Source organism: Meles meles, chromosome 18, assembly GCF_922984935.1.
Source record: "Meles meles chromosome 18, mMelMel3.1 paternal haplotype, whole genome shotgun sequence".
Lineage (NCBI taxonomy): Eukaryota > Metazoa > Chordata > Mammalia > Carnivora > Mustelidae > Meles > Meles meles.
The window spans coordinates 32,533,342-32,557,212 of record NC_060083.1 but is presented as its reverse complement, the minus strand read 5'-3'; the positions used below and the strand labels follow the sequence as shown (position 1 = coordinate 32,557,212).

General features: G+C 50.5%; 1 protein-coding gene across 8 annotated transcripts in view; it reads left to right on the top strand.

Annotated features, from left to right (window-relative positions):
- Nucleotides 1–23,871, top strand: part of MSI2 (musashi RNA binding protein 2) — a 389,833-nt gene that overhangs the window by 228,300 nt on the left and 137,662 nt on the right. For all 8 annotated transcript variants that reach the window (XR_006815826.1, XM_045983868.1, XM_045983869.1 and 5 more), the window contains exon 7: nt 21,115–21,163. Coding sequence is in view for 7 of the 8 variants with exons in the window: in XM_045983868.1 (XP_045839824.1) it covers nt 21,115–21,163 (49 nt within the window). In the remaining variant the exon portion in view is untranslated. The remainder of the gene's footprint in view (nt 1–21,114; nt 21,164–23,871) is intronic.

Sequence of the window (23,871 nt, the reverse complement as noted above, 5' to 3'; positions counted from 1 at the left end):
CGGTGAATGTTTCCTTACAGCTGAATCCATAATTCATTTGCTGTGAGGCTGTGCCACATCCTTTCTGATTTCACTTCCTTTCATTTCACCTCCAGAAGCCTTTCATGACGAATCAGTCTTTCTCAGTCTGTCTCTCCTGTCTGTCTGTAGTTCTGTGTGCCTGTGTGTTTCTCTCTGCCGGTTTCTGTCTCCCTCTATTTGTCCGAATTTCTCTCTTCTCCCGCCTGTTCCCACCCCCGCCTCTGGCCTCTCTTCCCCCTTCCCTCTTCCCCCGACAATGACTAGAAGCATTAAGCCCAGTGCTTTTTCCTACAAATGCAATGTGTCCTCTTCAAAGTGGGAGTCTGTGTACTTATTCCAAAGATCTCGCCTTTGCTCTGAGCGTTTTCAAAGCTTTCACTGTGAAGTCATATTCAGACTCTGTGGCATTTTCTTCTCAATATCCTCACTGGTGATAAATCTTTAGCCTTTGAAAGTGGATGTGATTTTTGGAAACCATCACCAGCCTTAGCTCCAAATGACTTGTGGCCAAGATTGATTATGCTGTTTTTGGACCAAAATGCAGCAGGACTATAAAATAATAAGACTAGTTGTCTTGCATGTCTTGAGAACCGACTGGAAGGGAATCCCCAAACCTGCCCCCCACCACCGCCCCCACCAAAAAAATATTTGAAGTTTTAGTGCATGAAGACAGGGCTCTCCACTGTGAGTTCTCTTAAGGGGACAATGACCATTTGGTACCCATCCCGATGTGTTCGTTTATTAAGCAACAAGATGGAGGTTGTATTTTATTGGGTCCTTACTGCACATTAGACATTGGACCGAGCCAGCTGACACCAGATAAAAGGCCAGGGTCATCTGTGAATTAGTGAAGATTCAGCGTGGGGACAGCAGAAGTTGGCCTTTTGAAACTCCTGCTGCACGGCCGCGGTGGCTGTATTTGGGAACACCAGGATGGTGGGAGAGCCACGCGGTCGCCTGGAGCCCCCTCTGGGGGCAGTGATGGGCAGGCAGCTCTAGGAAGGCCACCGCAAGGGGCATGCAGTCCCAGCACTGACCAGAGTCTGCCTCCACCTGGGCCACTTGCCGTGAGCACACCATCCCTCGTGAGCACACCTGCTGCCCTCGCCCACATGGACTCCCCAGACTTGTGGCCCCCGCAGTGTCCAGAAGCTGAGGTATGTACACCAGCAGCCCATTCTTCCTCATCCTGCCCCGGGGAAAATCAACCCACTGGCTACACGAATGACTAATGAAGGGAAGACTCAAAGGACAGGAAGCTACAATCTCATTTAGAAGTAATGAATGCAAAATCCCCCTGAGGGCCACAGTGTGGGGTCCTCTGTAGGACTTGAAGGACATGATGCTGGCTGTGAAGAAGTCTGGGGGTGTTTCCTTTTAGGGAGAGAAGAAAAGCCACACCACAGGACGTAAACCCATTCGGAAGGCCGAGCCTGTACCTTGTCCCAGAAAGGGATGCTTTCGTCCTAGATGGTCTCAGGTGTGCAGGATTGGAGTGACATGGGAAGGGAAGCTGGGCTCGTGCCAGTACACTAGTGTGCCCAGCTGGGCTGGTGAGGGACAACTGGGACCCGGGGGACATGGGACACTGCTGATGTCAGGAGTGTCCTGCGAGAAAGACATGCACCGGGCTGGCTATGGGGCCGCAGGGCTGTCCCCAAGCCCTCGAGAACAGAGGCCTACATGCTAAGCACAGAGTCCTCCTCATTGGAAATGGCACGGGGTCCAAGTGAGAGGGCGCCTGGGTCAGGTCGGCCTGACGCCCTTCACCGCAGATATCTCCAGGGATCCTGGGCAGCCCTGCCTCTATCTTCCAGTCTGAGAGGTGGGGTAGAGCGCTGGCTCCTTGTGGGGGGGGGGCGGGGAGCATCCATGAGCCGACTTTTGAAACCTGCTCGGGAGATGAGTTGGAAGTGTTAAGTATTACTATTTCATGTGGAAGTCTGAAAATAACCTCACCGAAGCATTCAGATAAATAACTCAGTCGGGCTGGCAAGGGGAAAATTCAGCTGTCTAGAGAGTGTTTCTCTTAAATATTTCTCCCTTGAGCGGAAAGGCTTGTGGGGGAGTGCTGGGGGGGGGGCATGCGTCCCCCGCATTAGCCCGCCCACGCGGGGAAGGAGACTGAGTCATGGGAGCTGACGCCTGGTAGCACGGATGCTCTGCGGACCCCCTGGTTTCTTTTGCTCCTCCTTGATCTCCAGACCCAAGGCTTTTCCAACCAAATGAACCCGCCAATATTAACACAGTGGTTCCCCGGCGTCCCGCCCCCCTTCCCCCTGCATGCACACGCTTTCCCAAAATCTCTGGCTTTTCAGAACTTTCCCATCTTTCAAGATCTGGCTCCGTTCCATCTTCTGCTGGGAAGCCGTGCCTGAAGATTGCGGCCAAATGGGGTTTTCTCCGTTTCTCTTGTTCTAGCACCTCATTTTGCCACGATAAGCTACTGTTTTTGTCCTTTGATTCTAAGTGTCTGTTTCAATTTTCTTCTCCAACCGGGGTAGCGGGAGGCAGAAAAGTTACCTTGGTGGCATGTTGGTTGATGGTCCGTTTGTTCTCGAACGGAGGCCTCCTCTGCTCTTTCAGACTCGGGTCCCTGGGACTCGCAGCCCCTCGGGTGGTGGGTTCCCAGCAGCTGCTTTGGGGGCTGGCGTGGATGGTCCTGGGAGAGGAGTGTGCCTGGTGAGCCGGCCTTGGGGGGTGTTGGGAATGGTGCTTGCCCCCCACGTGGCCTTTCCATCTCTTCCCACACTGATGCTTCAGAGCGAGATACTCACAGGGCCTGGCTCAGGTGTGAGGTCATAAATCTCGTTGCGCTTCCTTACCCCCTTCTCAATTTTAAAAGTCACACAAGCTCTGGGGCTGCGGGAACTGGCTGGGCAGGTACGAGCATCCGGAAGTACCTTAAAAAAAAATAGATTTATGGTACATTGTGTTTTTCCCTGGCTTTAGTCTCAGCACGTAAACTGGGATTAGGAGGCAGGCAGCTTAAATCCCCAGGGTCAGCCCTCATCCTGCTTCGGCTGCTCTCCATCTCGCTCTCCCAGAGGTGGGCCGGAAGTGTGCCTGCCGCTGCATCCAGCAGACAGATGCTTTGGTCCCCTGTTCCGTCTTTGTATGGGGACAGGAAGCTCGGGGGTCTTGTCTTGCTCAGCCCAGACCTGCTGGAGGATGTCACCACCACAGACAGGCAGGGATGGGGCTGCGCGCTGGTGCTTTCCATGGATTCCGGTTCTAGTGCAGGACGTGTCAGCCGCATGGCATCCTGAGCCCCTCAGAGAAGGGTCCTTGCTCCCGGGGAGCCCACCCTCTAGTAGGAGCACAGCCTGGTAACGCAGGCCTAAGCGTATTGATGCGTGGAGCAAGGAATCCAGGCTAACACACATTGAACGAGAAACGAAGATAATAAAAAGTAGAGTGGGGATCGACTCACTCAAATAAATCCAGTCGCTCTCACCACCCCACCCCTACACACCCTGAGTCAGGGGAGAGGCTCATTGAGCTAGAAGCATTCTCTCTCCTTAGGAAAGGCCTGAGATGGGGCCTGTAGGACTTGGGAGCTCCTTGGCGTTCCAGGCCGTGGGGCTCCAAGGCCGTCAGCTCAGAATGCTCTTATTCCCCAAGGGATGCTCCTTGGGTCTGGCGTTGCCTTGAGGAGGCAGATTCCTTCCCGCCTTGCTCTGTTGTTCATCGTGATGCCATTTCCTGGGGCGATGCCATCTGCCAGCCGCAGGCTGTGCCCCAACCCTTTGTGTAAGTGTGGGCAGCAGAGGGTGAAGCCTCTGACCCTCAGCTGGCACCATCGGGTCTCCCCCCAGTCCATTTGGGGAGCTTGGATTTGGCAAGGACTGTCTGTGGGCACTCTGACTTCCTTCTGTGCCCTCTGGCTCCTTTCTGAAAAACCAGCCCCACCCTGACGTGGCCTGGGCTTCTCTGTCCCTCCAGACTTGTGGCTCCAGCCCCCAGGGGCTCTTTGCCTAGAAGACCCTCCCACCACATCTGCAACAAACTGGCCTTATCTCCTCTTGCTAAGTTAGTGTCATTTTTACTTCAAGTTTCCTGAGCCCCAGAGACCAGGAATGAATGATTGAAGACTACAGAATGTCTGTGTGCGCCCTAGGGGGCTGTGCCCTGGAGCATTGTCACCAACCCAGCAGTGACTGTCTGCCCTGCTGGACCTCAGAGCCGGAGCTGGGTCTTCCTCATTTGACCATCTTTGTGCTCATGAGAGTAGACACACAGTAAATGTGTGTTGACCGAACAATTTTTTTTTTAATGAATGAATGGGGGTGCCTGGGTGGCTCAGTTAGTTAAGTGTCTGCCTTTAGCTTCAGTCACGATCCTGGAGTCCTGGGATCGAGTCCTGCATGGGGCTCGCTGCTCAGAGGGGAGTATGGCCCTCTTTCTGAGTCTCTCCCCTCTCTTGCTCTCTCTCTCAAACAAACAAAAACCTTTTTAAAAAATGAGTAAATGAATTTTAGAGATTACACCACCCCCTGTTCCAAACTAATTTCTTTCTGAGTTAGGGGTTGTTGGGTCCATCCCTGGCCGAGGATGGAAGGCATGGTCTCTGATGGTCTTGTCGCGTAGTGTTGTCTGGCAGAGGCAGCCCCTCAGGGACAGGGCGAGCGACCTCTAGGGTTCATTTCCTCACCCCAGAACTTAGGAGCTGAAGAGTGTCCGTGAGGACATGGTTGTGAGTAGCAGCAGCCATGCATACGCGTGCTTGCCGCGGCCTGTGTGTCTCTCTCTCAGCTGGTTTTCCACACTTCGGAGCCCCCATGGCAGGGAGGGCTGGACAGATGGTAGAGATCCGGACCAGCTCAAACACATCATTTTATCCTTGGTACTGCTCCTCAGGAAAAGCCACCCTCTCCACAGGTTCTGATTTCACTTGGTGTCAGTGGCCTAACGGTTGGGCTAGGAAGGGCCTGAGGTACAATGAGCAACACTAGCCATCTCCTCCTGACCCGCTCACTCAGGTGACAGTGACCAGGGACGGCTGTTCAGCTCTTCATGTGTGCCAGAAGGCTACATGTGAGTGAACTTCTCTTAATGCTCCTAATGGCATTCTGACGTAGGTAACAACTTAGAGGTGAAGACACAGGCACAGAAAGGTTGAGAAACCTGCGCAAGGTCTCACAACCAGTGAGTACTGGCGCCAGAATCTAAGCCCGGGGAGTCTGACCCCAGAGCTTTTGGCCTTTCCCTTCTGCCAAAGGGGCGTCTTTCTCAGCAGCAGCGCTGGGACCCAGGTTATGGCACCTCAGTAGACACTGTGGGTACCTGCATGGTTGGCACAAGAAAGGACCTTGAGTCAGACGGGATTCTGCCAAAGACAGTACCACAGGTCCACTCCTCCATCGACTATTTGGTTTAAAATTGGTAGTGGTGGTGGGGGGAGGGGACAGGGTAGAGGATGGGGTGGGGGGATCCTTTTACTCCGGGAGCTCAAAGGAGTCCAGTCCCCTGGGCTCTCATAGCCTCTGAGCAGCCCCTGTGGTTCTTCTACAGCGTGGTCAGGGGTAGGTTCCTGAGTGTCACAGAGCACCTGAGGTCTGCTGAGGCATCCTGGCCATGGAAATTCCCGTCACTCTCTCAAAAATCCCCAGCCCTGAGCTAAAGTGGGGGGAAAATTACAGATCTGAGCAGTTTGAGGAGCAATTTAATTAAAAACAAAAAGAAGTGTAAATGAATCAACCAAAAAATCTTCATGGGGCGTCCTTATTGGCAGAGGAGGACCACAAGAGGAGATTAAGGCTTCCTTTTATTTATTAAGTTTGTTGTAATGGACCCCTTGGGCCTGATGGGGTAAGGCTTTCTCACAGTCTGGCTTGTGGCAAACATTTGTCTTTGTTCATTTATGTGGGGAAGGGCAGTAAATCTAGGAACCGGCTGCCGGCTTCTGTGCTCTTTCACAGGGGTATTTAAAGTAACAGCACCTGACAGTTTCCCAGCAGCGAAGAGGTTTTTTCTGCTTCAGAAAGCAAAATATTGTATGAGTTGTGCAACACGTATAAATGATTCGAGGAATTAAGGGTGCAGCAAATAGTACAGTTTGCAGCAACGAACTAAAGACTTCATCAAATCACAAAGTTATGGAGCAGAGGGAAGAGGCTGGGTGGGCCGGCGGGGCCCAGCCCAGGTGCGCTGTGCGGCCTGTCATCCCTGTTTAATTTCCTTTTTCCCTGGTCCCAATTTGAATTGCCAAAATATGTTAGATTGCAGCGCATTATTTCGTTTGCCGGCTTTGTAATTCCTCTTTACGTCAAACAGATGAAACACATGGAGCACTAAAGCAAATTGACAGCTCTTGAAATGAGAAAGATCTTTATCCTTCAGAGTGTTGCTGTAGAAATAAATGAAAGAAAAAAATGCTTGTTGGGTCTTGAAGCAGCTTGAATTGGTACCTTTTTTTTTTTTTCTTTTTGTAAGGGTGGATGAGGGTTTTCACCCTCCCTTCTTTTTTACACTTTAAGGAGCTGTATGGCTCAGGGATTAAGTGGGAGGGTTGGTTTTTCTGTCCATACTCATTTGCGGAGATCTGAGTTATCCCTTGGACGTTGGGAGCGGGCCAGAAGGGGTCAGTGGCAGGAATGTGGGGTCCCCAGGTTCACCTCAGGATGGGTACACTTTGGAGACATGGCGGGTGTCAGGAAAGCAAGTCAAAGGAATTTTTTGGTTTTCTGATGCTTATGAAAGTTATGCTTACACTATACTAACGCTATCCTGCAGTCTTTAAGTGTGTGGTACGTTATGTCCAAACAAACACCGGACATACCTTACTTAAAAAATGACTTTTCTATTCAAAACATAAAAATGATACAAATATGTAAAAGGTACATAGTAAGTTAATAAGTTAAATGCATTTAATAAATAAGTAAATGTATTTACCATTTAATGGGTAAATGAAATTTATAAAATATAAGAATATAATATTTAGAAATACGAGCTAAGACATGCTCACCACCATCTGAGCTCCCGGCGAGTCCTAGTCCACGGATCACAGATCTCACCCTAACAAATACGAGAATAATGGGAAAGTTTGAAATATCATGAGAATTACCAAAACATCACGCAGACACACAAAATGAGCAAATGCTGTTGGAAAAACGGCACCGGTAGACTTGCTGTACACAGGGTTGCCACAAACCAATTTGTAAACATCGTAATATCTACGAAGTGCTGTAAAGCGAACTGCCCGTAAAATGAGGTGTGCATGTAGTTGAAAAAATCTAGCAGGACCTTAAAAAAAGGAAAGAAAGAAAATGTGTCAGGCATCATGGTTACCCCGTCCCAGACAGCGTGTCTGCCGACTGAAATGCCGGGTGTGCCCGTTTTAGACAACGTACCCCGATTCACTCGGTCCCTGGTCACCTCCTGCCGCCAACAGCTTCAGTTCACGGTTATGGGGAGTGTTGATAACTACATTCCCACAAAAATCCCAAGACCCATAATATCTGTGTTTCAAAAATGAAAGAGAGGATCTTGATGGCTTCAAAACAGAAACTTTGGAAACCACTAGACATGAGACTCTTCTCTGTCTAAAGTTTTTTCCTTTATCCTGCAAAATCTTTCTGAAACTCAGTCAGGAAGCACTTAGAGTCCTCTCTCTCTCTCTCTCTCTCAAAAGATTTCATTTATTTATTTGTCAGAGAGCGCAAGCAGTGGGGAAGGCAGGTGGAGGGAGAGGGAGAAGCAGGTTCTCCGCTGAGCAGGGAGCCTGATGTGGGGCTGGATCCCAGGACCCTGGGGTCATGACCTGAGCCAAAGGCTGACCCTCAGTTGACTGAGCCGCCCAGGTGTCCCTGTACATTCATTTTTTTTTATTAGTTACTCTAAAAGGCGCTGCAGGTTTGCTGGGCACGGGGATGGTGATGCGACGGGGGCAGTGGGGACCGCCCATACAGATGCCCATGTGACAAAATAATATTTCAGAGTCCTTTATCCAGGGCCAAGTACAAGATGCAGGTTAAGGGATCCATCTCCCTACGATAAGCATACCTTACGTATGCCTACTTTATCCAAATGAAGAGAAATTAGGGCATCCTTATTTGCCTTATAAACTGATCTGCTAGTGAATTTCTTGAAATAATGAGCCCCCTTGTGGTTTTTGAAAAATTATTATTGTAAATTTTTATTTTTAAATAGTGTAGGACTCACAGTAAGTTATATTAAAAATAGTACAAAGAGCCCTTGTACACCCTTCACACAGCTTCCCACGATGATAATATCTCCTGTAACCATAGCACATTGTTAAAACCAGGAAATGATGCTGGTACATCATCAGTTTTAATAGCCACTCCTGTGTGTGTGTGTGTGTGTGTGTGTGTGTGTGTCTGTGTGTCTGTGTGTGTGTGTGTCTGTGTGCGCGCGTGGGGGTGGGGGTGGGTGGCACGTGTGCGCACAGGCACAGTTCTTTGGAATTCCATTGCGTGTGTGGATTGGAGTGACTATCCCCATAATCAGGGTGCAGAAGTGTCCCATCACCACGAAGAAATTCCTGCACCCTAACCCCTGGCAACCACCGCTCTGTTCTCCATCCCTATAATTTTGTCATTTCGCAAATGTTACAGAAATGGAATCCTACGGTATGGAATAAGCCTTTGAGATTGACTTTTTTCAGTCAGCATAATTCCCTTGAGATCCATCCAAGCTGCGTCCCAGTAGCTTGTTTCTTTTTATTTCCGGGAGTTCTTCATTGTAGCATGCATCACGGCTCGCTCTTCTGTTCCCCTCACTCTCTAAAATATGCTTTATTTGCAGACGACTCATTACAGCACAGTACATAAAGCAAGGTGCCCTTATGAGGGTAAACCTCACTCGTCTGTACTCATCTCTCTAAATCGGAGCTTGTGGTCGTCGATGCAAAGTCTGTTTTCCCGTTATGCAGTCCTCAACTGACGGAACTTTGTGGGGCACTGGTGTATGCTGCGTATCGGCAATAGCAAAGGGCAGTCATTTACCACTAACCGAGAGCTTTCTTTTATATTACATTAACAATTTCTACTTCCCAAGCTAGGCGGAGGGTTAATAACGATTATCACCCTTTTTACTCACAAGGAAACTGAGCTGCCTTGGAAAGCCTTGCCTGAGAATGTGCATAGATGGAAACGGTGGGGTGGGATTTGAACTCACGACTTGGGACGCCACACCAGGCTCCTTCTCCATCACTCCAGCTCGGGCTGGACTCCTCTCTGTTTTGGGGGTTTTCCAGCTCAGAGATTTTATGATCTTCTCTGAACGAGAAGTAACTTCACCAAGTAACTGAATCCTGTAGCCCGTTACCACGCGTGAACTTTGTTCTTGGCCGCGTAGGTTTAGCCATGGTTGGAAGACACTTTGGGAACTTAAACGTAAGGAAGTAGGATTTCTTTAAAAATAGTATGTGGTGCAGACTTTCCTTAATTTGTTTATATTTCGTAAAGTCTTCGGGTCAGGGCTGGTCCTGGGGGTGACTTCAGGGACCCCAGGGGGGACCGAGGAGACAGGCTCTCAGGCCACTCAGTGGGAAGGAGCAGCGACTTCCTTAGATCCCGCAGCCCCATTAGGAGGCTTTGGGGGGAGTGATCCTCGGTGCTCTGGTTGAGGTGCCTGATGCCATGCGGTTCATAGGACTCCGCCGCCTGCCGAAATTGGGCTTCAGATCAGAGGGAGCTGCTATTTCGGGCATCTGAGTGCCACTGCTCTGAATTCGGGCCTGAGCAGCCGGCGAGGGGGCAGGGCAGAGACGCTTGCAGCCTTTGAAGCTCCAGAAAGGGTTCAAAAGAGCCTTGGGGAAGGGATTCCTGCACTGGGCGGGAAGTGGAGAGGTGACCTCTGGGTCACTTCCAACTCCCAAGTCTGTGGTTCTGAGAGGGATGGAACCTCCCCCCAGTTACCAACAGTCGCTGGGAGGCTGGCGGAATTTCTCAGAATCACAGGCTGGCAGAGAAGAAGGGCCTGAGCTTCAGGACACCGTAGCGATGTCCTTGTGACCTCTGGCCATCACCTCACCCCCCACTGGCTGCAGTCAGGGAGAGAGGTGGGACTCTAGAATCTGCTGGTCCCATCTGCCTCCCGTCCCCCCAATGGCAGGGGGCAGTTGGGGAGAGGAGACACTGCAGCACGGCTGTCTCAAAGCCAAGGGTCACTCTAAACCCACATTCTTTTCATCCAACCTCTGCAGCTCTGTGCTGGGCAGACAGTAGAGCCTTAGGAGATATTAGCTTAATGAATAAATGTGTCATCTTGGCAAACCTCTCCCTCTCCCTCATCCCCCATCCTCGCTGGCCATTCTGTTAAAGGGGACGGGCTGAGGGCTTCTGAAGCTCTGTCCTAGAGCAGCATGTGCTCAGGTTTCCTTTCCTAGGTACAGACAGGCCCTCCGTCCCATCATCGAACCATGCCATTTACCCTCCCTGTTTTCAGGCAGAAAGGATATGCGCATGACCCAAGGGACTGAAAGCAGGTTTGGGACCTAGGCTTTCCGAGGCTGCAAAACTTCTTTTTCCCCTTCTCCTTCTCCCCAGGCATACAGCTGCAGCTACGCTTGTCACCATTCGAGATTACATTGGCCACAGGAGATGTGGCTGATTTTTCCATTTGGTCCTGATGTTTATTTCATGCCCATCAATATCAGCCCATATTAGGACAGATGAGGTGGTTATTTACAGGCTGTGCATTTTCACACTTGGTAATTATAAACCCTTCCCCTGTTCGGTCAGAGTCGTGGAGATCTATTTTGGCAATTAGCAGTTTAGTATTTGTTTAATGGGAATGCAAGAGAGTGTTACGGCACATCAGTGCTCCACTAATGATTTGCCTGTCTCCTCTGGAGCTGGCAGGTTTGGGCCTTTTTCACGGTAGGTGAGGCCTGATGGGGAGAGGCTGGAGTGGGGAGACAGGAGCATTGGGCAGCCTGCCTGTCTCTCCCCTCCGCTCACAGTGCACACTTGCACGCACGCACGCACGCACAGCCCGTGCTGTAAACAGGCCGTGCATTTCCAGAGCGCAGCAGCCGCCACTCGAAGGCACCTCTCACAAGAGGCCGTTAGGCCAGATGCCATTTCCGTGTGACAGCTGTCACGCCCGCCGGAACCAACTGCTTCTCCTTCAGCTCTCTCTTGGTATCCCTCTCCCACCGCCTCCCTTCCTTCGCCACCTCCTGTCTTGAGCCCTGGCTTGGATCCCCCCCAAGAGAGCCTCCTGCCACACCCTCCTTCAGGGTGGGTGCTGGACACCCCGCTTCCCCTGCTCACCCTGAATGGAGCCCCTGCCCCAACCACGATTCACACAGGCTCTTGCTTTCCTTGCTCGGTTTTGAGAGGGGGCCTCCTGGGACTGCTCTCCCAAGGACATGCTTGTTCTGTGAGTGGCTGTCCCTTGGTGTGGCCCGTTGGCAGGGGGAAAACACGCAGAGTTGGGTGCACGCGTGTGTGAGCACGTGGGCGTTATTGCCCACCGAGCCGGCTCTGCAAGGAGATAGCAGGGGGTGGGGGCGGGGGGGTAGGGCAGCAACAGCATCTGTCCTGATGGCAGCGTCCTGCGCGTTAGGGACTCCAGGGACTCACGGGGACTGAGCCCCAAACTAGGATTCTGGGACTGCTCTGCCACTTCCATCTCTGCCACCAGCTTACTCAGTGTGACCGCGGAACAGCTTGGTCTGCGTTTGCCCACCTGAAAGGGAGAGGCCCCTCTTTGGCCTTTTCCCGCAGCACACACCCCTCTTCCGAGGCCTTGTGAGGGAACACGTGTCTGTCTTCCGGGTTCACCTCATCCGTTCTCTTAACTTTCTGGTAGAGCTTTGAGGCGGTGTTTCTATGTTCTTTCAGACGCCCGTGACACCACCCTGAGCCCTAGGGACTCAAAAACTAGAACAGCATGAAGAGACACCAGCGGGAGGATGCAGGGACGCTTCTGGTTTCCATACTGGTTACTGCTGGTGTGATCCTGGGCAGGTCACCTAAGCATGACTTCCTCACCTGCATAATGGGTGTCATAATAGCTCCTTCTGAGCTGTTAGGTAATTAAATGAGCTTTGCCTTTGCCTGTGAAGCGCCATTAATGGTAGTTATTACAGTAATCATTGTTTCTTGGGGGAAGGTGGAAGAGAGGCATTTCATAACCTAGAGTCCGCTGTTAGCTTGTGCTGTGAGAATCTCTGAGCAGGAGGCTTTGCCTTCAGGTGAAGAAAATGCCTCATGTCCAGGAGGGAGCTGCTGAGAGAACCCACACTCTTCTGTTCCCAGGGGCAAGTGTCAGTTTGTGAAATTCGTAACTGCTGTCAGATCCACACTGGGGTGTGTTTCACTTGCTGAGGTAAGTGGGAAAGTGGACTGAGCCCACAAGAACAGAAAGAAGGAAAAGGAGGGGAACAGAGGGCTGGTAAAGAAGAGTCTTGCCAATGGGGATGGAAACTTCTGGCCATACTTGGGAATCCTCTAGGGAGAGTTTAGGAAATGTACTTAATGCACTGAACTGGGTACCAGTAAAAAATGGTTGAAATAGCAAATGTTATGTTTTGTGTATTTTACTCCAAAAAAAAAAAAAATAGTTTAGAAGACTTATCAGCAGACGCTCTTGTTAGTCAGTTAAAAGCATAGGCATGAGTTAAACTATTTCAGGAGAATGCAACCTAGAATTTTTGGACTCTTGGAATGAGGGGAAATGTGCACAGGGGCTGCAGATACAAAGCCCCAAGTTCCTCGATGGCGGCAGTCCCGCAGGGGACAATGCACAGAGGTCGGGGGACCATGGCCGAGAAGCCTGCATGCCTGCAGCAAGGCGGTGACAAGAATCTGAGAGGGGCAGGCAGGCAGAGGCCTGGTGGGCTTCAGACGTCTAAGCCCAGCAGCTGAGTCCTGGGCCCAGCCCCCGCCAGCTCCGGGACAGCCAGGGAAGCAGAGGGATGTGTACTAGTCCCTGTCTCCGGGGACTGTTGTGAGGACCAAAGCAGTAAGAGTGTTGCTGCAAATCTTGGTGACGATGGGAGAGCAGCACCGGCATCATTAGTTTTTCTCGAGCCCTCTGTTCTGTTTCTGGCTACGCCGAGCTTCTTCTAGGACGGAGCTCTGACTCTCTTGTCCTAAGACCAAGACAAAGCAGGGAGAGCTCCCTAAAAGCAGCCTGTGACAAAGGACACCCCTCAGCTGTGGAGCCATTCAGCTTTCGCTGCCCCTGATCCCTAGGGAGCTTCGAACACTCCTCTGCCAGGCTCCCCCTGCCAGAGATCCAACTGAACAGGTCGGGGTGTGGCCTCAGCAGCCCGGGCTTTAGCAGTTCTTCAGGTGATCCTGGGGATCAGTCGAAGTTAAAAAATCAGCATAAACTAATGGGATCTTCCAGCCTGCTTCCTTTTCCTCTTCCCGCCTTTCTTTTGGGCAGTGATTAAAGGCAGACCAGACTCCCTCTTGGCAAGGCCGGAGCATACCGGAAAGTCTCATTGCAATAAACGGAGACGCCACCGCAGAGCTTGGGGACAGGAGCAGCTTCTGTCCAGCTGGTTGGAGGGGAAGGGGAGAGCATTGCCACCCCATGTCTTGAAACGGTCCTGGGTAGGACAACCTCGGTCTCCAGCTCCTCTCTGTCCTGGGCAGTCCCGCCTCCTCCACCCGTCTCCACTCTTGTGACTTCGGTTCCTTGAGTTTATAGAGCATAATAAGGTCCGTTAAGCCCTACGCACTACAGTATCACGGTATCGCATTTATGGGCGTTTATTTAAACTAACTCTTGAAGTGTTTGAGGGGGAGCAGGAAGCGAAATTCAAGGGCATTTGTTCTGGGGGAGTATGAAGAGCTGGGTTTCTTTTTTTTCCCTTTCCTCTCCCTCCTGTGTCTGACCAGATAATTTAAGGATCATTTGAAGTGCTATTTCCTGCTTTATTCTTGATATGTATGGCATGTGGGTGTACGTATTTGGATCCCAAGAGGAGTGGGAAGTTTCTCAGTGTGTGTTGGCCACAGCAAAGCTCTGGAACGTCCTGACCAAACAGAGTTTGTGAAAGACCAGTGGCAAATTTGATGCTTGTAGATGTTGTCCTAGCGGGCTCTGTGGTCTCTGTTAGTGGTCTAGGCTTAGTCTTCCCCAGTAGATCTTAGGTGGCTATCTCATCGTTTCCTCCTCTTACGGATGAGAAACGAAGGACAGAGAAGGGAGGTGGCTTGTCCTCTGTCAGAGCCCAGTGGAGCTGGATTAGAACCTGGATCCTACCCATGCTCTGTGCAACGCTGCCTGCTGCACACCACTGCCTCCCAGCTCCTGTGGAGTTAGTACCAGTAACCCAGTTCCCTGTAGATTCCTCCTGGGGACAAGTTTTCTGTGTCCCCAAATCAGCATCACTTCCGTACTGTGTCCTTGGGGAGCCAGAACTGCAGGCAGAAGAAACAGTGGTCTCAGGGCACGCTCTGGGCTCCCAGCTTTCGGCCAATGGAGTTGACCAACAGAATTTTTGACCTCTCTTTCTAGGAGCTTCTTTGCTTTGTGACCTGAAAGCTTTCCTCTTCAGGCGTCACATGAGTTGGGCTGGCTGAAATCCCACCTCTGGATAGGGTCAGTACCAAATGGCTGCTTCTAAATTCACCCAGCAAGAATGCCTGGCTCACAATGAACCTTTTGACTCATTATAAAGAGGGTTCGCTCATTCATTAAATGAATTAGGATTAGAGAGGCATCACCCACTGACTTGAGTGCTAATTATTGCCGATTTTCATAGTGCTCACTTAGTGAGGAACATGTTGCCAATTTCTCCTGGCGCTCCTAGGATCCCTGTCTCCAACCTGGCTGCTAGGGTGAGATTTAGAAGTAGTCCTTCTCACCCTAATACCTGTAGTCCCCTTGGAGTGTGTATCTTGACAGTTTCATGCTCAGCCCATGAATGCATTTTACCCGGTTCCAGTTCTTTCCTTGCTTTTGTTCATTGTCTAGTATTCTTTGAGACTGCTGGGTATCTTCCAGTAGATTAAAATCTTTAAAAACAAAGCAAAACAAAACACAGGGATCATGTACAAGTTACCTATTGCCACAAGAATGCTATGTAACAAACAACCACAAAACCTCAGCGGCAGACAATAGCTGTTTATTTCACCTGCGTTGAGTCCACTGGGAGTGGTTCTGCTGATCTTGGCTGGGCTCACCTGCATGTTTTGGGAATGACTAACTATCTGCTCATCTAGGGTGTCCTCGGCTGCGGCAGCAGAGGGGACTTGGCCCAGCTCCACATGCCTGTCATCCTCTAGCCGGCTAGCCTGGGCATGCCCAATCTCAGTGATGGCAGAGATGTAAGAGAAAACAAGCAGAAACACAAAAACCCTCTTCAGGGCTGACCCCAAACAGGCATACCTCCCTCATTTTGTTGACCATAAGAAGTCAAGTTCGGATACATGGGTTGGAGAGACAGACTCTGCCTCTTTGGGCAGAGGACCTGCAAAATTACAGAATAAAAGGTGTGGGGCCATTCATGCCAACAGTCTACCAGGGATTGCTATAACGTGCCTCTTATTTGTACTTAGGCCCATTCTCTGCAAATAGTGAATGCTTGGTAAATATATATCACATGAAAGTAAATAAAGTTAACATTAGCTCAGTTTTCTAATCAAGATCAAGCTGGCTGGATGGCGTAGACCGTACCTGGAGTTTATCTGTTAGAAGGAAAGTTTCTGTCACCCCGGTAGCATCCACATTTTTCTTACACTGGCTGCAGGGACAGCTTGGTTGTCACGAAGATGTCCCTCTTCTTGTCATCTTGTCCATCACAGGTTCTACTGTTGTTATTTTCAGGGTCTTAGGATATTAATGGATGAGAGACAAGGGACAAAGAAGGGAGGACTTTTGCCACGCCGAAGTGTGTCAGCTGCCCCTGGAGGAGAAATTTGAGTTCATGTACTGGTCACTGATGTGCGCAGAAAGAGCAAGAAGCAGCCGTGTCCGGGGCCTCCGACCTTTGTTCTTATTTCTCATAGAAAGTGCGGGCCCCAGGCCGGCCCCTGCAGAAGTGCTCCCCAGGAGCTCTTTGGAAATGTCAGTGCCGTAACCTCAGACGCTGTAGGTCTAGGAGACTCGGACAAGCCAGGTGGTTCTGACGTGGATGAAGTTGGAGAAGCCCTCCCCCCACCCCCATGGGCCAGAGAGGCTGATGGTGTAGCTTTGTGACTCTCGGATGGGCTGTGTGCGTGGTACATGCCTCTGAGGAGGTTACAGTGTGGTCTGAACCTGGCGATAGGCAGAAACACATGTTCAGGACTCACCGGTGCTGACACAAACAGGAGGGCATCCCCAGCCATCTTATTTCAGAGTTACTTTGCCTTGCCTTTTCATTCACCAAGATGTACCACCAAGATGCCAGGTGGCATTTGAACCCGCCCTGAGTTATTAAAAGGTGTGTCTCTCAAAGTTGGAGCTAGCTCCTGCTCTCGGAACAGACCAAGAGCATGCCAGGATGTGAGACAAGGTATGATGAGGCTCAGATATCTCCTCTCCTTCTCGATGCTTTCAGGGACACCCCCGCGCCAAGACCGCTAGACCCATGGGCCCCCACCTCTGGTACAAGGAAATACATAAGCCTGGGAAGGGGCACTGTCAACACAAAATCAATACCAGTGCTGGTCTTGAGGAGACATCTAACAAGAGTTAATGGTGTTTCCTACTTGAGGTCAGAAAAATCCTTGTGTCCAGCCCCCAACTCTTTGTGTCCTACCTAGCATCCCCAGATGAGGTTTGGGGTTCACATTGAACTTGATGACTCTGCACAGCCAACCAATCTACCAGGGTGTGTGTGTGTGTGTGAGAGAGAGAGAGAGACAGACAGACAGACAGACAGACACAATCATCAGTCTGCTCTCCCTAGGATCGAATGTGGGTTACCTTGACTGTGCTCCTTGTCCTCCGCACCCCCCCTGCAGACAAGCTGCTTCTGTTTGATTCACACGGAACCGTGAGAAACAGCCCCGTATGCGAGGCCGTGTTTTTCATTCTATTCAGTCTTTGTATATTCAAATTCTCCCAGTTTCAGCTCTTGCTGTTCTGCCAGATTTCCATTGCATTGATGGCTTCTCTGAATTAATAAGTGTTTTGCAATCGCCGAAAAGTTTTTCTCCCCCGCCCCCACCCCCGCCCACCCCAACACCGGTCTTATCCATATTGATTTTTTTTTTCTTTCTCTTTCCTCTCTAGCTATTCCTCAGATGTTTTATTTTGTAAAGTGTTAATAGAATTTTTCTTTTGCCCTGACATTTTTATCTATTCAGGAGGTCTCTGCGAGTCCCATTGTGCAACTGGACTGGAGAGGAAAGAGCTCTATTCTTGACGACAATGGTTGCCCTAAAAAACATACACAGATCCTCCCCCTCACTCCCCAGGATGGAACGAATGTTGGGAGGGTAGCGGCGGAAAACATCCAAACTTTGGAAGGAAAAGACGGAGCCAATTACACCCGGTTGAGGGAGGGGGTGAGGGGGAGCATTGAAAATACCTTTTTTTTTTTTTAATTCAAAATATTTATTTCCTAAGGAGAGCTGGGTTTCAATACCAAAACATGGCCAACACAGAAGGGAGGCTGTTTTCCTTACTGTTAGGCATTTTTAGCTCAAAATAAGCACTTGGCAAACGTCTTAGAAAATGCGGAGATGGGTGTGAAACATGTCACGTTTACCTGCATGACACGCACCCACCCACACCGCAGGCATTGGAATTCTTATCGAGGCCCTGGGGTCTGAGTGTGTGGGACCATATGCTCGAGTGTGACTGCTCTGTGTGCAAACAAACTAGTTGATCTTCTGCTGGTTTTGCTTGAGTGGTGCACGGAGGCAGACGGCTGTGGTGTGTGTGGCCTCTGCAGGTGCCTGGGTGGGGGCGGGGGGCTGGGGAACCACCGAGCCCGCCTGGCTGCAGCAGGGTCTGGTGAAGGCACCCCATCTCCACCCTAGCACCACCTCCTCCCCTCAGCCTGGTACCCGGCCCAGAGAGAGGAGCTCCCTGCTGGTGAAGCAGTCACCATGCAAGGCCATTTTCCTCCCAGTCACTGACTTTAGAGATGGGGACCAGAAGGGGAAGGCCCCAGGAGCCTGTTTGTGCAGACTCGGTTGCTTAGCAACCAAGGGGGCCCCTGACTCCGGAAGGGATTTTTTAAGCTAGGCCAGTCCCTAGGTTTGCGTCTGGCTTGCCTACCCCCTCTTCCGTTCTTACCTTGACTTTGCTTTTCCCCCTGTTCTATTTGATAGCATAGAGAAAAATAGATTTGATTTGTCTGGAGGCAGCATTTTAAACCTGGTTTTATTGCTTTGCCCAGTGTCTTCCCCTCCATCGGAGATTGTAGTCTGGTAGGAGTGAAGAATGAATAGCCTATGATTCCATTTCTCAGCTGGCTTAGCGCAAGCCCCCAAACTCATTTGTGAGCCTTTGAGCTCCAATGAACAGTGCTCAGTCCCTCCCAACCACAGCGTGAGCGCGCGCGCGCACACACACACACACACACACACACACACACACACACTGAAATTGCTCCAACCTCAGAGCCGTTTGGCTAGCGGCTTTGTCCAGGACCACATGGGTTGAGTTGTAGTTTTATCGACAATCTTGGGCACAAAATGAATGAAGAGACCCTGCTCTCACCTGACCAAACCGAGTACCATCCCCAGATGAGTAGCTGACCGGCTGGGACAGTACCTGTACTAAAGATGGGTATTCTGTCGAAGAATAAAGAATTGGATCCTAAGTACAAAGAGTGGAATTCAAAGCCAACTCTGGTTCAGTAAGGGTGAGGTTCTTGAGATCTGCCTGGCAATTGAGTGTGGATCCTGAAATCTTATTGCTAGAAATATCCAGAAGGGTTGCAGGATGCCTAGAAAGACTGAGGGAGAAAGAGGAAGAGAGACGGAGGATGGCCTGGGTACTTTCTCCTCTTTGATCTGTTTGTAAAGGTCCTAGCATGAGTGCATTGTCTGCTGGGGCAGCCCTAACCAAGCACCACAGACTAGATGGTCAAACAACACAAATTTATTTGTTCGCTCTTGTGGACCCTGTGAGTCCAAGATGAGCAGGGTTGGTTTCTTCTGAACCCTCTCTCCTTGGTTTGCAGCCACCTTCTCCCTGTGTCCTCACATGGTCTTCCCTCTGTATCTGACCAGATTCAAAGTCCCTCTGTGTATAAGGACCCCAGTCAGTACCGGATCAGGGCCCATTCTAGTGACCTCATTTTAATTCCGTAACCTCTTTAAAGATCCTATCTCCAAATACAATCACATTCTGAGATAGTAGGGAATTAAGGCTCCAACATCCAAGTTTGGGGCGGGGAGAGTGGGCACCGTTCATCCCGTAGCAATCAAGATGTTAAATTTCCATTGTGTCGAACTGAAAAAAACTTAAGTATCCACAGAAGGATAACCGAGTAAGTAATAGTATGCCGCAGTCAGTTGTATTCGCAATAGCTCACACCCGCTAGGATGACTACTATCAACCCCCCCACCCCCCCCCCCACCCCCCCCCCGCCAAATAACAAGTGTTGGCCAGGATGTGGAGAAATCGGAACCTTTGTGCACTCTGGGTGGGAATGTAAAACGGTGCAGCCACTGTGGAAAACAGAATGGCAGTTCCTCCAAAAATTAAAAGTAGAGTTACCATGTGATCTAGCAGTTTCGTACACAAAAGAATTGAAAACAGGGACGCAAGGAGATATGTGCACTTTCACGTTTATTCACCACAGCTAAAACTGCGTGTCCGCCGACAGATGAATGAATATGCGAAACGTGGTCTATACGTGCAGTGGAATATGGATGAACCTCGAAGACTGAGCGGAAGTCCTGGTGCTGGGTGGAACAAGCTGGTCGTAGAAAGACAGACACTGTGTGATTCTACTTACATGCAATCCGTAGTCCCCCTCCCCCCATTCATGGCTTCAGTTCCCCATAGTCGACTGCGGTCCCAATGCCGGTGACCCTCCTCCTGGTGGATTCTCAGATGATCCACAGCAGCCAAAGACTGCGTCACTTGCCTGCGTCATTCACCTCACTTCCTCTCATCACTTAGGCATCTCATCATCTCTCTTCGTCACTAACTTTGCAACCAGATATTTGGGGAAAGACCACATTCACATAACTTGTATTACAGCAGATTGTTGTAACTGTTCTGTTTTATTATGCGTTGCTATTGTTAAATCTCCTACTGTGCCCAGTTTGCAAATTAAACTTTAGCATAGGTGTGTGTGTCCAAGAAGGAACATGGTGTGTATTGGGTTGAGTACTCTCCACAGTTTCAGGCAGCCCCGGGGGGTCTTTGGAATGTCTGCCCCGGGGAATGGGGAGACCTCAGTCATAGTCATAGAGACAGCAGATGGGATGGTGGGTGCCAGGGACTGGGGGGATGCAGCGGATGGGGGGGTATTATTTTCGATAGGGTAGAGTTTCAGTTTTATGAGATGAAAAGAGTTCCAGACATGAATGGGGGGGGGGGGGTGCTAGTTCAACATTGTGAATGTACTTAGTTAGGACCACTGAACTATATACAGTTAAGAACGGGGAGGATGGCAATTTTTATGTTCTGTGTATTTAACCATAATTTAAAAATTGGGGAAAAAACATAATATTCATGACGTAGTCATTTGGGAATTATTTGCAGCATTGTAGTACTTTTTTTTAAACATTTTTATTTATTCATGAGATGGAGAGAGGGAGGCAGAGGGAGAAGTAGGCTCCCTGTAGCACAGGGACACCCGTGCGGAACGTGATCCCAGGACCCTAGGATCATGAGCTGAGCCTAAGGCAGATGCTTAACAGACTGAGCCACCCGGGTGCCCCTGCAGTATTGTAATATTGTATCAAAAAAGGGGGGGGGGATTCCAAATATAGTATGATTTAAACTATATTAAAATAGGCATAAGGTTTTTTTGTTTGTTTTTTTTTTTAAGGCAAAAACTAAAGGGAAATACATCAGTTGTTAACTGCCTGTTGTTCTAGGCAGAAAGACGGTGATTTTTTTTTTTCTTTCTCATTTTTTGTTTTCAAATAAATTTTCATGAGTACCCATGACTTTGACCACAGAAACCACCCTCCCCCAGCAGCCTATAGCATTTTGTACGTTGGGTCAAAATTCCTAAAGCAGACTCCCTTTTGGTTTGTTTTGCAGGTGGAGGACGCAATGCTGATGTTTGATAAGACGACCAACAGGCACCGAGGTAAGAGCCCCTGCAGAAGAAGCTGGCCCCTCCTGCTGGTTGCCTGCCCAGCTTTTGAACATCTGTATTCATCATGGGGGGCCACCACAGCACATAGAGTCCAGACCCTCTGACAGTTAAAAATCAGCCACGCCCAACCCATGTTCCGATGTCCCTTTCTGATCCTGGCTTTCTTCGTCTTAGCTTGAGCACTAAGCGATCCAAGTGGAAATTATTCATGACAATTACTCAGCTGACCTTTCAGTTTGCATTGAAGGAGGTGGTTTAGAAGCACACTGTCAGTCCGAAGAGCCAGAAAAGAAAAAAAATAATACCCTTGTTGTAGGTTTATTCGACGTGTACAGGGCTTGTAGACTCGGCAGCACCTGTGTGCACGTCTGGAATGTTCAGAAGGCTCCGCACTTACTCCCTTTTTCTCCCGTGTTCTTCCTGTCCTATCCGTGTTTTAGAAAGTAGGTCTCAACTTGGGGGTCTGTGAACCCCTGAAATGATGCACAAAATGTGTTAAGTTTGTGCTGTCCTTGGGAGACGTTCCTCGCTTTGAACAGATTGTCGGAGGGGTTTCTGACCTCCATACCTCCCCTCTCCAAGAAAGGAACACGTTGAAATTACTGCTTTAAACAGAAAATTGGACGAGTCTAGAAAATCCTCTGAGAGGTAGTAGAGTCCAAGGTTAAGACTTGACGTTCCATCTCCTGTTCTCCGGAAGCTCCTGGTTTCTGAGGCTCCTATGAACCGGGCGCTAATGAGCAAAGCCTCGAAAGGGAGGTGGCAGGAAGCAGCGTTCTTGAGAGGAGCCAGAGTGAGCGGTATTTCCTTGCCACTTGGATTGCATTTAGATGTTTCTTGTGTTGTTTACATTCTTGCTGTCACCTGTGATTAGAAGCAGTTACCCAGCTCTGACTGTACGTCTCTCCTGGTGGGAGCAGGCAGGCTGAGCGAAAGAGAGGAAGGGGGTGGGGGGGGGTAGAAGGAGGAGGGGCTGTCCTGAGTGAGCCTGGCAGTCTGGCTTCCTGGGCGTCCATCAACAGCGTCCTCCGAGGGGAGAATGGAAAACTGGATGGGAAAACCGGGGCATCAATGGTGTACGGTGTTGGGAAGGGATGGGGAGGGTAGAGGATGAGAAGTAGGGGAAGGAGAGGAAGAAAAGAAGAGCTTACGGGTGTGGAATGATTGCTTTGCCCTCTGAGTTGCTCAGCACCCTGAGAGCAGAGAGAGCAAGGGGAGGGGGTGGGCAGAGAGGGCCAATTCCTGATTATTCTCCGCCATCATCCTTACAGGGTGGGGGAGGGGGTGTCCAAGCCCTGCTTCCCTGTGCATCGTCTGATCTGATCTTCACAGCAGCCCTGTGACTTTGGGAGAATCCCTTAACTTCTTTATCTTGTGGATCTCAGTTTATGCATCTGTGAAATGGGGATAATATGAGTACTTCCTGTCGGGTTGCTTGCAGAGTCTAGTGCCGCACACATCAGTGGCTCTTGGGTTAGCTCTTATCATTATTGTTTTCACTGTCGTCACCTCTGTGTTGGGCCTGAGGTGATGGAAGCTTAGAGGGGGTAAGGGACACACCCCAGGTCAGAGCAGGGGCTCATTCCTAGGACTGCTGTTTTCAAATTCCGCTCCTTCTCTGTGGTCTCCTCGTGGGGTCGGACTTGTTAAGAAGAGCCTTTTCATCTGCTTATTATCAGGGTGGCCGAGGCCCCTCTGAGTGAAGCAGTGGTGGTCAGTACTAGAATTCCTGTTCCCAGAAGATTCCCCAGTGGCCTTGTGCCAGCAGCCTTTATCACTCTTTTTTTTTTTTGAATATCCACGGATAAAGGGCTTTCTGATCCGCTCCAGGTCAGGCCCTGTGTTGGGAGGGGATGAGAAGTTATCTCAAGCAGCCCTCAGGGCAGTGCCTGGAAGGAGACGTGTCATCTGCCCCACTCCCCACCCCAGGGCTGGTGACTCCTTGCCACTTTATTCAGCTAGTAACAGACACAGGCGGGGTCACGCTGAGGGTGTTGGGCACCCCAGGCATAGCCCCAGAGGCAGTGCGGGAGGAGGCTCTCCCTCATTTCTAACCCAAAGGCCTCTGGCCCTGGGGGGCGCCTCTTCCCTTTCTCTAGGGCGCAGGGTGTGGTGATGGGGCCCGGTCCCTCCTTGACTCCTGCCTCGAGGTGAAGGGAGGTACCTCTACTGGCCCTGTGCTCAGAGTGGCTCCAGGGACGGCAGTGCTCGGCCTCCTGCATCAGGACTTGGGGTGGGGGGCACTGGCAGGAAGGAGGCTGGGCACAGCCCCCGTGCTTGCTCTGTCCTGCCCCAGCCAGTTACCAGGGGGAGGACTCTTGTCGTGGATGTAAGACTTGAATAATTCATGGGGCCAGAACAAGAGGAAAAGTGGGGGCCTCTTAGTAAAAAATTATTAAGGATTGCAAGGTGACAGCCAAGTGTTAAACTCAGAGTGGAGCCCTTCTGAGCGTGGGGCTGGGTCTGACCTCACAGGCCGCCGCCCACCCTCAGAGCTGTCCTGTGTCGATGAACCCCAGGAGGGGTGGGGGGGGGGTCCCACTGGTGGTGGGGGGGAGAAGGCAGGAGGGAAGGTGTGCCAAGAAGTTTCAACAAGGAGGCCCTGACGTCCTGCTTCCTCTTTCTTCCTGTACAGACACCTTCTCCCTGGTGTTCTTTCCGTGTAGGGGAGAGCTTTCCTCCCGCTCCATTTTCCAGCC